This window comes from Leuresthes tenuis, unplaced genomic scaffold (assembly GCF_036924035.1).
Source record: "Leuresthes tenuis unplaced genomic scaffold, fLeuTen1.0.hap1 SCAF_2, whole genome shotgun sequence".
Lineage (NCBI taxonomy): Eukaryota > Metazoa > Chordata > Actinopteri > Atheriniformes > Atherinopsidae > Leuresthes > Leuresthes tenuis.
In genome coordinates, this window is record NW_027325356.1 from 4,773,357 (window position 1) to 4,786,942 (window position 13,586).

The window sequence follows — 13,586 nt, forward strand, 5'->3', positions numbered from 1 at the left end:
CAGTATGTATTCGTTTAAAAAAGTAAAAAAGTTTAAACATCCTCACGTGTAACATCTTTCTGTGGAGATATCTCATATTACAGTGTGGACACCCGCGGTTTATAATCCGGTGCGGCCGATACAGGTAGAAAATGGATTTTCTTTTTAAAATTAGAGGGTGCGGCTTATATTCAGGTGCGTCTATAGTCCGGAATTTACGGTAGTTATGGTGTCAAGCCTAAAGTTTGATAATAAAATAATAATAAAACATACGAAAACTGATTATACTGCATTATACTACATTTTACATTCTACATTCTTTTTAATGGGTTTCTTTCAGTTCTTATGTGGTCTTATTGCCTTATGCATTTCTTACATGAATCACTGTGTATTGTCCTGTTGAAAAGCCTCATAAATGAATCTGTGTTTGCCTCCCGTGAGCCAGAGGCTACCACAGCGGTGTACACGTGTTGCATCATGTCTGAATGGGAGGAAATGTTAAAATGCTTCAAATAAAGACTTACGGCAGTAATCTGGACTCCTCCACTCAATGCAGATATTGAACTTATGGCAAGACGCCACATAAGCAGCCAGCGCCACACACTGATTGTTGACGTACTCAGAGTCCCGTACCCAAACCTCACAGTATGTGCTGGGTGGCACCTGAAAACAAAGAAACATCACACTAACTACGGCATATCGTGTATCATCGTTTACTTTAACGAGATCTTTCTTCACTCTTAGTTCATCCACAGGTTCTCCGCAGCTACTACGTCTGTCAGGTTGATCTTATTGTTGGCAGGTCGTTTAAGATGATCAATCAAATGTTTCAACTAACTTGTCGAACTTTATCTTCTGCTGAGAAGAGAGAAAATGCTGTTTTTTTTCCTGGGTTCCAGACCTTTGGGTTAGTTCAGAACCAGATTGGTTTCCTAATACAATCCTGTAAGTAAAGCAACCTGAAAATGAGTTCAGAGTGGGTTTAACGTACGAAGGCGTGGCAGGGGGTGAAGACGTGGTTCTCCAGCATGGCCAGGCAGCTGGAGCAGTCGCTGGTGGAGCAGTTGAGCTCACGCCGGCGGCTGTTGCTGATGTAGCTGGTGGTGTTGGGAACCTGCCAGCTGTCAATGAACAGAGCCGGATCCTCGCTTACTCCCAGCGTGGTGCCGTTGGCCAAAGTCAGGTCATTGGTTGGGTCTCCATCACAAAGGCCTGAGATGGTTGGAGGAGGGGTTTCATAAACACAGACACAATGTTTCTACATGTCACAAAGTGTCAGTCACCACTGGGAATGGAGTCCGCTACAGCCTCTACAGTAAGCTTATCACATACCTCTTAGCTTTTTTGGTGTCTTTTAATGAGTGTTTCTGATTCAAAATAAATGCAAGTTGGATGCTAAATGGGATTGTTCAAGAAAGTAACTCAGAAGCCAGAGCTGCTATAAACCCATGTTGTTTGGCACCTACAGGTCTGTTTTTTATTGAAAAACGATTACAAATAATACCCAGAAACAGAAGATTTGGATAGTACGATGAAAGAATGTTCTCCGGCCGTTTAAAATCTGAAATGATTTCCTTTGCTCTTACCACAGAGGCCTATGGTGGGTAGCTTGCTGCTGGAGCTATCAGTGTCGATAACCATCATACCGGTGCTGTGGTACCACTGTAGCTTCAGACCGCTCGGGGTGCGGATCAGATACATGTTGCCTGTGTCGTAGATCTCAAAGCCATACTTCTTGAAACGGGGCTTGGCGTACCGCGAGTTGACATAAAGCTGATAAAAACACAAAGTACAGATCATCAAAAAGAGTAAGAACTTTTATGTTTAATAACCTCAAAGTAAGAATATGTGGAAATTGCTTCTTACTCTCCTCTGCAGCCTGTTGATGATGATGTGGTTGGATCTGTGGGTGATGTTGAGCGACACCAGGCACAAGTTGGTGAAATTCCAGAGGAGCTTTAGGAAAAGATAACATCAGATTATCTTGCAAAGCATTTCAAAGAGCCCACATCATAATCATTTAAAGGTACAGAATCGGTGTGTTTCTGTCTCCCAAAAGACGCACTCTGCTCTGATTGGTCAGCTGATTAATCCAAAATAGTAGAGTCTGAGGCAGCTGCTCATTCTTTGTTCGAGGCATGCGAAACCAGCATCTAGGCAGGCATTATACAAATGAGTTATGAGATGATGTCTTCAAATTTAGGAAGAAACATCTGCACTGGAGCAGTTACTTCTTTATGGGACAATAACTCCCTTTGGTGTGCGTTTTGGACTATGTACCAGTTGACTTTTTTACATCCACAAAAACCTGCACATATAAAACACATAAAAAAGGTGAAATGAATCTGACTTAATGTCACTCACAGGGGACTCTGAGTCAGCCGGACACTCCTGAACCAGCACACTAACGGTCTCGTTGGGCAGCTGCGTCACTATATAAGAGGCAGCTTTGTAGATGGCAACGCTGTTCCCATCAAACGTGATCACGTTCAGATCAGGAAACATCGAGCATCGACCTGAGAAACACAGGAAAGATAATCTCTGTGAGAGAACTTCAAGAAATTCTTCTGCTTATCATAATCATTTAGTCTGTTCATATTTAGGAAGGAAAGATTTTTAAAAAACACATTTCTGTATTTGCTTACATGGACAATCCCACTTTGGGCAGCATTTGTCTCCATTAACCAGAACTGCAAAACCAAGCAGGCCACAGTTTGGCGGGTCAGCTGTGAAGGGGCAGCTCTGGGACTTGTTGAACAGGATAAGCTGGTTGTTGACACAGATGTACTTTGTGCATTCATCAATGATCTGTGCATAAGGAGGCTGGATGACAGCAAAACAAGAGTCACAGATCATAAGCAGGAAAGATGACAGAGCAGAACTGTTCTTGACAGTGGGAAAGCACATCTTTAACACATACAACACATCTATTTGTTTTGGCTGAAATATAATATAAAGCAAGTTAGAAAATTATTAGTGTAGAACATGTTGTCACAGAGTTGTTTGTCTCGTTTTGTTTCTATGTGTCCCTGTGATGGACTGGCGACCTGTCCAGGGTGTACCCCGCCTTTTGCCCGATGACTGCTGGGATAGGCTCCAGCCCACCCGCTCCCCGATTAACGGATTGACGGTATAGAAAATGGATGGATGGATGTTGTCACAGATAAATTCTGTGAGTTACAATTTATCGCTAAGGCAAGCAAAACGCAAGAAAGGCAGGATTAAAGGCCATAAACACAGAAACCTCTTAAATGAACTCACAGTGCACATCCTTATAGGTGACACAGTCATAGATGTTGTGGTCTCTGCTGTGAGGCTGGTTGTTTCCACTGGGGCTGAAGGGGTGGTTGCACCTGGACTCGCATGATCGATTCCGTCTGCCTCAGTTGTTTGGACCATGGTGGTTGATGGTAGCGAAGTTGTAGCCGTAACTAGAACACTGGGCTTCTGGGTGGAGGTGAGCACGCCAGGCGACTTGGAGACGGATGATACAGCAGCCTCTTTAGTTGACGAGACCTTTCCAGATGTGTCTGACTCTGCGGTGGGGACAGCTGTAGTTGCTGTGGCTGTTGTTACTGTGGGAACAGGCACCGCAGCGGTTGTGGTGGTTAGACGGGGAGCAGCTGTGTCGACAGCTCCAGTCGTGCTCGCTGATATTTTGACAGCTGTCGATGACGCCCCTGACGTGGTGGATGTGCTAGGGCTTGGTGCAATAGGTGGTGCACCAGGAGTGGTTGATCTTGTGGTTCCAGGGGAGGGCCTTGTTGCTATGGTAACCCTTGCAGTTACTGGCCTGATGGTTGACTTGTCGGTTGATGTGAATCTGGGTGTAACTCTGGCTGTCAGAGGAACTCTGGGTGTCGTCCTGAGGGTGGATGTCCGTGTAATGTTGGTTGATGTTGTGGCAGCTGTAGCTCTTGACGTGGACACCAGCCGAGTGGTGACTTTGTCCTGGACCGTAGTTACTCTTGGAGCTACAGAAGAAGTCGTTGTGTGGGGCGAGGAGACAGGTGGAGGTGACGGGGTTGTAGCTTTCGTTGAAACCTCCACTCTGCCTGTCGCCGGATGCGTCGTCTCTGTTATCGGTTGAATTGTGACAGGTGTCAGTGTGGTGGTGACAGCAGCAGGTGGAGCTCTTGTGGGGCCCGTGGTAAAGTTGGTCTCAGGAGTTCCAGGCACAGGTGGAGGTGTAAACTTCTTGGTTGTGGTGGCTCCACTTTCTGGAGTTAACATTTCTGGGGTTGTAGTTTGAGAAGTGGTGACTGTTGCAGCAGTTGATGTCGCAGAGGTGAGAGTTGGTTTTGATGTGACTGGAAGCTGAGAGAGTTCGGTAGTTTTAGTCGAAGTCCCGACATGGATGACAGTTTCTGTGGAGAACTCCGATAATCTCTCCATTGTGGGTCGATAGACCGGGGTGGAGGAGGTCTCCCGATGGGGAGGACGCCATGGCTCGGAGGTCTGGTCAGTATAGACAGGGTGGGTGGAGCTCTCCGTTGGTAACGGTGGTACAGCGACGGTTTCTGTAGGAGACACAGGCGGCGCAGTGGGTTCGGTGGTGAACAAAGGACCTGTGGACATGGTGGATACTCGAGGTCTTGAAGTTGCCTTGCTGGTAGTCGTTCTCTCTGTTACTGGGACAGTTGCAGACCAGGATGTTCTTTGAGTATAGACTGTGGAGGTGGGCAAAGTTGAAGTTGTGGCTTCTATAATCCTCGGAGGTGAGACAGTTGTTGTAGAAACTAAAGGGATTCTAGACACAGGAGATTCAGGAATGGTCACTTTCTTTGTTGTTGTCCGCCAGTCTGTAACAGCTGAGGTAGAGGCAGATGGTGTAGGTGTGGTGGGTGCAGCACGGGAGATGGTTGTCGTAAGTAACTCAGTTGCAGAAGTTGTCTGGTCAGTGTGTAAAATCCTTTCTGATGTCACAGATGGTGATGTTGTCTCTGGTGTTGTTTTACTGGTGGTGAAAGGTGTGAATGGTGTCGTTGTCTTTGCTGAAGTTACTGATGGCAAAGATACAGTCTTTGTTTCCTCGGGAGGTGAGGTCGGAACAGGTGAAGTTGTTGTGGAGCTCCGGGTGAGAGGTGGTGTTGCAGTTATTTTCTCCACGGCTGCAGCTTTTGTGCTGGTGCCTGTGCCCACAGTGGCAGCTGAACTGGGAGCAGTGGTCCTGTGTGTAACTGTCGAAGTGTCTGAGACAGGAGCAGGAACTGGACTGGAGGCTGTTGTGGTCGAAGCAACCGCTGCTGAACGTGTTGTGGTATCTGTGGTGTCTTCTGTTGGAAGCCCAACAGCTGGAGTAGTGAATGTGGTTGGGCCCTCTGCAGACGTTGTAGCCTGTGGTGCAGTGGTGGATGCCTGTGGGGTTGGAGGAGTGGTGCTGAAGAGCGGCTGCAGGGAGTCGGGTGGCTTGGTGGAGGTCAGCCAGAACAGAGCTGTGATTGCACTGCTGGTCCTGGACGTGGTGGGGCTGAATCGGCTGATGGTGGAGCTCAGCGGTGTGGTCGTCCATGTCGTTGGGCCTCTTAAAGTGGTGGGCGGAGTCTTGGTCACTCTGACAGTAGACAGTGGCTCCACCACCTCTGGCCTCACAGCAAGTGGCTCTGTTGGGGTAGACGGAGGCTCTGCTGTTGTGGAAACTTCCGAAGTTGCTGAGGGAGAGGTGGGCACAAAGGGGGAGTGTGGGGACTCAGAGGGGGTGGTCTGTGGGCTCACAGACGTAATAGTGGTGGTGGCTTTAACTGTGGGACCTGTGTGTAGTGGGGTGGAGGATGTGGAGGTGGAGGATGTGGAGGGGGAGAAGGTGGAGGGGGAGGATGTGGAGGGGGAGAAGGTGATCTTGAGGGGAGTAGGGGAGGCAGATGTGCTTGTTGTGGTGGTAAAAGTGACAGATGGAGAAGGTGGTGATGCAGGCAGCACAACAGCTGGCACCTTAATACCTGAAAACAGCCAATGAAGGGTGTGTTAGAGAAGCTCTGAGCTTAAGAGGGAGAGACACAGCTCATGACTTATTTCACACTTTGCTCAGATCAGAAATGACACGACTGACATTCATTTGGAGGGGTTTAGTATCATCATATTAAGTTATTTGTCTTTATAGTCTTTATAATCATCCTTTTAATTCAAACTGCCACACAATTAGAGATCTAATAATCTGCTAATGGGACAGAATGTGTAAAACATTTAGTTACTGTAGTTCTTATTTCAGTGAACAGGTATGGGAACAAGTAGGGATTTTAAAAACGAACACCACTGAAAACTTTATGATAAACAGCTTTTTTGTTGTTGTTAGTTTGTCTATCAAACATGGATGAAACACGTTAAAAGACACTTACAGTCTTCAGCGTGGACACACCGGCGGGTGACCTCATCCAGGACCATGTGTGGGGGGCAGACAGGAAGGCAGCCTTCCACTCTGTGCAGAAGAAAACTACCGTGACTACAAAACCCACCAAAGAATGAAAACCTCAACAGGAAGACAGAGCATGTCCCGGACACTTTATCTTGTCCATAAAGGTCGTTTATGGACGGCTGCTTCAGGAGGAAGAACAGGCACTGGGCCAGGTTCGACTGGACTGTCTATTCATCTAAACCAGGCTGACCGTGCTCCACTGTAGGTAACAAGACAGTTTCTAACATTTCCACTGTAAAAATGCTAAATCTGTTTGAGGTCATGGAATTCAGCGGCTACAGCAGAGTCAGAGTTGGATTCAGTTTTAACAGATTCAAACAACAGATTCCTTTTTTAGGATGAAGAACATGCATAACCAATCGTGTGATTTCATTTTAACATGCCAAAATGCACTGGAGAAAAGAAACATGGCTACAGCACCATGATGAAGGGTAAAGAGCATTCCAGGGGAAGATTAAAACTATTCATCTGTGTACAGGCTTGAAGTGTCACTCCAAGTGGGATAAAACTCTATAAACTGCAGAATTTGTGTTGAAAAGGTCTCACTGTGGGATAGTGGCGCAGGCCTCAGCTGACGGGTCGCTGCAGGTCTTAAAGCATGGGCTGAGGCAGGCGTCGTACCTCCACTGACACCGAGGACCAGGAGGGGCGTCTGGACCGGTGCCTGATCAAAAAGACGAGACAAAACACTTCAGTTTCTTCCTTCGAGGTCAAATTAAAACATGTTTGCTTTGACATAATTAAAGGACAAAACTCTGCTCTCCGAGGGACGAATCATAAAACGTTGCACTGACAAAATATAAGATTTGAAAACTGAAAAACAAACACACCTGATTAAAAACTTCTCAGAGAAACTACAACAGGCGTTTTAGATCTGACTCAATGTATCATAGCTGGGTAATACGACATTTATCATCATTTCTAGTTGCTTCAGTGCTTTTTTGAAGTAAACTTAAACTAAAAGTTGAAGTTGTGATATTTTTTAGCAGCATTATTACATTATATTATCTACAGTTGCTTAAAACAGGCTTATATGTGGTGGCAGCAAGTTCTAAAATCTAAACTTTATGATCCTAAATTAAATACTCATGCAGTGTTTGTCAAACCTGTAATGTCACTTAGATATGTTACATAAGAAAAGTACCGTGCATTGCAGTATTATTATTCTATACTGGTTAAAACAATCCACAAGTGTTTACGCAGACCAGAAAGGAGATTAACTCGTGACTGGGCTTCATCTCTCGCTCGGAATGTGTTTGGCATTCACTGCTGTCAGCAAGAAATTCAATCTCCTGTTGGTTGCTATGTCTTTTCCATTAAGTAAAACAAATGCTGGTGTATTCTTAGCATCAGCGATTAGCCTGACTGCTCTGTGAGTGCAGAATGCAGGCAGAGGAATGACCAGTCAAGCGAACTGAAGGATGTTAGATGACGGAAGTAGCTCGACGAATATGAGAAGCGGTTAAATACAGATGGGCGTACAGATTTTGATGAATACTAATGTTTAAACCAGTGTATGCGGTAAGGTTAAACAGAACTGCCCAGAGAGCACTGGATTTACTTTTGAAGACTGATCTGAGACCTACAAGATGGATGGTCTGTACCTGCTTCCCTACATGTGTGGACAGAATTCAAGAAAACAATCGTTCAAAACTTTCTGGAAAAGAGTAAATTGTGATTTTTAATGAAAAATTTTTTTTTTTATTCTCATGTAATTCAACCCAATGAAAACATAGTTAAGAATATCATATTGCATTTCATCATATCTAACTTCGGGGTTAAGTATCATCTCAAAACAGAATTTTCTGTGGATATCACTAAGGAAAAAAATCATGTCGTCTCAGCTTGAGTTGTGTGACTTTCAGCGAGTGCTGTGTGATGCGTTTGTGCTGCTGACCTGTCAGTTTGAACAGCGTGGCCTTGCGGAAACTGTCGGTGTGTCTGTATCTCAGTAGGTGGAGGCGGGGCAGCATGGCGTACAGGAAGAAACCGGGTTTCGCGTGGGACTCGAGCGATTCATAGCCCAGGATCCAGGTGTTCCTGTGGAGGACGAAGGTGGCTCTGTCCCAGAACGCCTCACTATCCTCCCACTTGGCCAACCTCACCTGGCCGCTGGGGCTTGCATGCAGGAAGTAGTTTGGTCTGTCGGCTGCCTCAAAAGAAACTCGCGATGTGTCTGCAAAAGAAATTAAATGATTTGTCGGGTTATTCGGAGGGAGAAGAAGCGGGTGAGCATACAGACATGAAGCCACGGAGAAGTTCAACCATAACAGGAGACACCAAGAAGCACCTCAGAGCCATGTTTATGTCCACCTGATAAAGCAGTATTTAATCTGCTTCCAGCTGTGATACGGTACCCTGCAGCTGTGTCTTTAATTGATAAAATGCTCCAGTTTGAGCCTCATCATTTGATTTATCAGAGTTTTCGGCTATAGGAAGCTGCCAGCTAACACAGGATAAAGATAAAGAACCCGAACAACGTAAAACATGAAGCTAAAATAACGTCCCTTTTCAGATCTTAAGTGACGATTTGTGATCAGATCTCGGTTACCTGCTTAATGTTCAAAAAAGAAACACGTAGCCTGAATTACATCATTATTCAGACATGTTTCAGACTCCTTTAAGTCACATTTACTGTTTTTCTTATTTTTAAAAAAAGACACTCCAATAGGCTCAGATAAGAAACAGATTCACTATCAGAGAAGTAAAAATGAAATTATTCATTTGTGGTGTGTCAACACACACCTGCTGACTAAAAACATAAAGCTTTTAAAACCTTATCAATGAATGACCTACATCATCCTACACAGACACTCTGTTTAGTCAAGTTTTTAAACATAAACCGATCTGAACTCATCCTGGTCGTGGCATCTATTTGCAAACTGCAATCAAACAAATACCCCCAAACTGCAATGACTTAACATCATGCTAAATGTTACATTTTGGCACTTTAATGCTGCAGGAAGAATAACAAAACTTAACACTTTCTAATGCAAACACTGAGTCACGTCTCCTTTTGGCAATCATCACATGGATGCATTTCTGTGTCCATTGGAGGATTTTATCCTAAAACAAAAACAGCAAAAATGTTGATGTGCATGGTACCAAATGAGGCTAAGTTCCTATTTAAAAGCATGCAGAGTGCAGCAGCAGCAGCTCACTTGCAGCTAGCAGTGAGAAAAGCTTGTTTCAGTCTTGGCTTGCTGACTGGCTTGCTGACTGGCTTGCTGACTGGCTTGCTGACTGGCTTGCTGACTGGCTTGCTGACTGGCTTGCTGACTGGCTTGCTTCTCAGATTGCGATATAAGCATTTGCCAATCTGAACTTTGGATCCTTCCTCAATGAGTCCATGTACTCCATCAGTGTTTTTTAACGAGAGCTCAGATCCTTCCAAACACCATCAAAGGCAAAGGAAACAGCATATGAGAGCCCTGCCTGGCTGAGAGAAATTGTTCACTTAGAGACTCTGCTTCACTGTTAAGATGGAGATGAAAAGAAGGAGGAAGATCGGCCTAATATGCTGATTGGGTCTTATTGCACACAAATGGCCAAGACCTGATTAAAATCTGTGTATGATCAGCAGTCACTAATTGCTTTGAATACTTCAAAGATGTGCTCGATGAGGCTCATGGAGACATCCCAGACTCTAACGAAACTGTTACTTTGGATGAGTTGGTGAGTGATGTGTCATTGATGAGCTTCAAAAAATCAGGGCTCAAGACACAAGGTGAGAGGACACAAGATGGGGGGGGGGGTGCAAGAGATGAACACGAGAGTCAAAGCTACAAAAAGCCTGACAGAGAGCATGGTTAAAGTAGGGTCCGAAAGTGGGAAAGTAGGAAACCCTCGAGAAAAAGAAGGCATGGAGAGGCACTGATAGCTGTCTTTAACACCAAGGAGGGAAAAACAGACTGACTGCTAAAAGTGCCTGATAAAGATCAGCCATGTGTCATTGATTAAGTCTGGTCAGTCATGCAAGTCGGATCCCGCTAGGACTTCAAAACTTCTGATCACAAGAAAACCCTGATTGAAATTAGATAAAAACATCTGTCAATGACATCAAACCTGCAGTTTTAACTGAATTGACTCACCGTGGGGGCGAGCTCTGCTCAGGCCCGGCGTCATCATGAACTGTGAGAGGATCCCAGGGCCAGCGGTGGCACTGATGTTGGCCCGCTGCAAGAGCACAAAGCCACTGGACCTGCTGGCTGCCAGCAGGGTTGTCCGATCCCTGAAGGTGAAGAGCCTGAAGGGCCCCTTACCCAGAACTGCACACGGGGGACAGCATCAGTGCATCACAGATGTTACAGAAAATAAAACATTCTTCATCTACCAGATGAATGTTCTGAAACAACGCTACTGATTTGGTGGATTTTTTTAAATAGATTTTTCTGCAGCACCAGATTGCCACTTATTTCTGTGCCAAAGGAAAGTCCATTTGCAACTTGAGACATTTGATTAAAGATTTGATTATTAAAAGTTAATTACCGTATTTTTCGGGCCATAAGGTGCACTTAAAATCCTTTAATGTTCTCAAAACTCGACAGTGTGCCTACTGTATGAATTAATTCTGGTTGTGCTTTCTGACCTAGAACTGATTTTATGTGGTACACGGCGCTCAAAAATCTGTCAAAATGTTTTAGCACGGCCTTGGTAAGCTACTAAACTGCACTGCTTGATGGATTGAGCATTACGGGCCACCGTAGACACGAGCCTCGCGGAGTAATACGATCTGTGCTTCAACACTAAGGTGTGTGCATTCATTCATTCATTTTCTATACTGCCCCGCTGCCCCAAAAATGGCTCCTGTTAAGTAACATGCTGACGAAGCGGATTTCAAACTCAACGTTATCAGTCACGCAGCACAACAAGTGAGTTGAATAAAGTTTGACTTATCTGAGTTTTGTTTCATTTAATGCACCTTATAGCCCGAAAAATACGGTACTGCTTCCCAGTGTGGCATAAGTGTCAGTGGGACACGTATAGCAGGCTTTCTATCAAATATCTCTTTACATTTTCAGAGTTTCACGCTGTTACCTGGTCATGCATCTGAAATGCAAAAACACAGATGTGTGTTTGATGACATCTAGAGTTACATTACACAATGATGGACAGTCTATGGTGCTCATGACAGCTTTTTCAGATAAAATCAAGCAATATTTCAATGAAAATTAGGAAAGGACTCCTGATAAGATGCGTTACAGACTGAAAAGATACTGTGAATAATTACAGCATGTTATATTAATTATAAACGTTCAAGTCTGCACCAAGCTACTGAAAAGCCTCTGCTGTATCAACATTTTATATGTCTGTGGGGACAGACATATGAAACAACAGTGCTAGACACATCATTTAGCCATAGAAACTCTGCATTAAATGAACAATCAGTGCATGTCAGTACAGAATAGTGTGCGATGCAGGTTGTACTGCAGGTTAGTGGAGAAACTGTTGTACCTTTGTTGTAGAATTCACAATCATATGCTGCAGAGAGAAGAAAGACTTGTAAGTAACAGGAGGACTAACACAAGTAGTGCCACATTAATATTACAACACGGTTCACAAACAACACAAATAGGCAGCGCTTTTAAGTGGCATCTCTAACCAAAGAACCAAATCTGTGTGTTATTACATGTTATTACATATTAAGTACATACGACACAGAAAAACCTTTATTGTTTCATTTTGAATTTGATGGCAGCAGGTCAGTAACATGATTGGGTACAAAAAAAGAGCACCTTAGAGAGGCAGAGTCTCTCAGAAGTGAAGATGAGCAGATGTTTAACAATTTGCAGAAAGACGCAGCGACAGATTGAGGAGCAATTTCAGAATTATGTTCCTTAATGTGAAATTGTGAAGACTTTGAACATTCCATCATCTACAGTGTATGATATCATCAAAAGATTGAGAGAAATCTGGGGACATTTGTCTGTTTGCAAGGGACACGACTGAAAATCACTGCGTGGGGTTGCATGGCACTGTAAAGAATCAGATTAATGGTTAAATTACAATAAGAATGAGTTATTAAATTCATGTAGACACCTTAGTCTGACTAAAAATTGGACCGGATCAGGTTCCTCGCAGTCGGATTAAGACCCTGAGATAACTTGGTTGGCAGTCGCACAAAACATGCTTGTATACGGTGAATTGGACTTTGCGTTCTGTGCATGCTTGAGATTTGTTTCCCGGGGTCGTGACCCCGAAGTCGAAAGAGATGATTGGCAACGGCGTCTTTACTCCATAATCACTGCAACCAAGAGCGCCGTCGTGCATCGCATTTGTGCAATAACCATGCTCATCGCAAACGAAATGTAGAGGGATGTAGCCTTATCTTGCTCTTCGTTTGCCATCTTTTGCCTGAGTTTGTTGTTGTTGTTGGTGGTGGTGAAGAGGTCAACCGGAAGTGGCTCTATTAGCGATAGTTGTAATGGGTACAGCGCCACCTATCGTGACATGCTTTGTGCCAGTGATTTGATTCATTCACCGCCATATATACTTGGATAATTACCCTCAGATAAGGAGCATAGTCCAACTACAGCTATAACCGAGTTAATCTCATCATGTAGACCCACTGAGTGTTTGATAAAGATGACAACAAAGACTGGTTTTCACTTACGGCAGAGAGACGGGGAGCGCCAGTCAACAGGAACGCCCTCGTGGCAGCAGCGCTGGGCGTACGCCGCCACGCTGGTACAGAAACACTCACAGTCGCCTCCGTGGTTGCAGGCACATGTGTCTGCAAGGCAGTTCATGTAGAACCAGGTAACATCCACCTGAATACAAATAAAGACACTTTTCAGAATTTTTTTGACACCAAAAGACACTTTTTAGATCCAAATTTCACCACCAGTGCATGGAGTTACACACAGAACCAGTTATTTCATGCCTACGTCACATTAAAAAAGCTCAGGACAAAGGCCTGTTGTTGTTCTCTTACTCACCACCGGGTGGCAGGTCTGGAAGACTTCGCCAAGCAGGACGGCACACTGACGCTTTGCAAAAGGCTCTCTGAGAGGACTGAGGCTGCAGGGGTCTCTGATGTCTGGACTGTTCACACACTGAAGGCCCACAAACAAAAGTAAGTCAAAACAAATTATCAACGATTAAGCTAATTAAACTGAATGCTGGAAAAAAAGCATTATCCACCTCTTACTGAATAAGAAACCTGTTTCTAAAGAATGATTATCAATCAGGTGTT

At 44.5% G+C, this 13,586-nt stretch overlaps 1 protein-coding gene across 1 annotated transcript in view; it reads right to left on the bottom strand.

Moving 5' to 3' along the window:
• otog (otogelin) overlaps positions 1–13,586 on the bottom strand; it is a 61,744-nt gene that overhangs the window by 13,061 nt on the left and 35,097 nt on the right. The window contains exons 24-37 of the mRNA XM_072381154.1: positions 13,330–13,446; positions 13,005–13,161; positions 11,846–11,872; positions 10,483–10,659; positions 8,289–8,567; positions 6,938–7,055; positions 6,315–6,394; positions 3,241–5,918; positions 2,625–2,802; positions 2,344–2,495; positions 1,846–1,935; positions 1,566–1,752; positions 971–1,191; positions 504–642 (exon numbers count right to left, since the gene is read on the bottom strand). Of these exons, the coding sequence (XP_072237255.1) occupies positions 504–642; positions 971–1,191; positions 1,566–1,752; positions 1,846–1,935; positions 2,344–2,495; positions 2,625–2,802; positions 3,241–5,918; positions 6,315–6,394; positions 6,938–7,055; positions 8,289–8,567; positions 10,483–10,659; positions 11,846–11,872; positions 13,005–13,161; positions 13,330–13,446 (4,600 nt within the window). The remainder of the gene's footprint in view (positions 1–503; positions 643–970; positions 1,192–1,565; positions 1,753–1,845; positions 1,936–2,343; positions 2,496–2,624; positions 2,803–3,240; positions 5,919–6,314; positions 6,395–6,937; positions 7,056–8,288; positions 8,568–10,482; positions 10,660–11,845; positions 11,873–13,004; positions 13,162–13,329; positions 13,447–13,586) is intronic.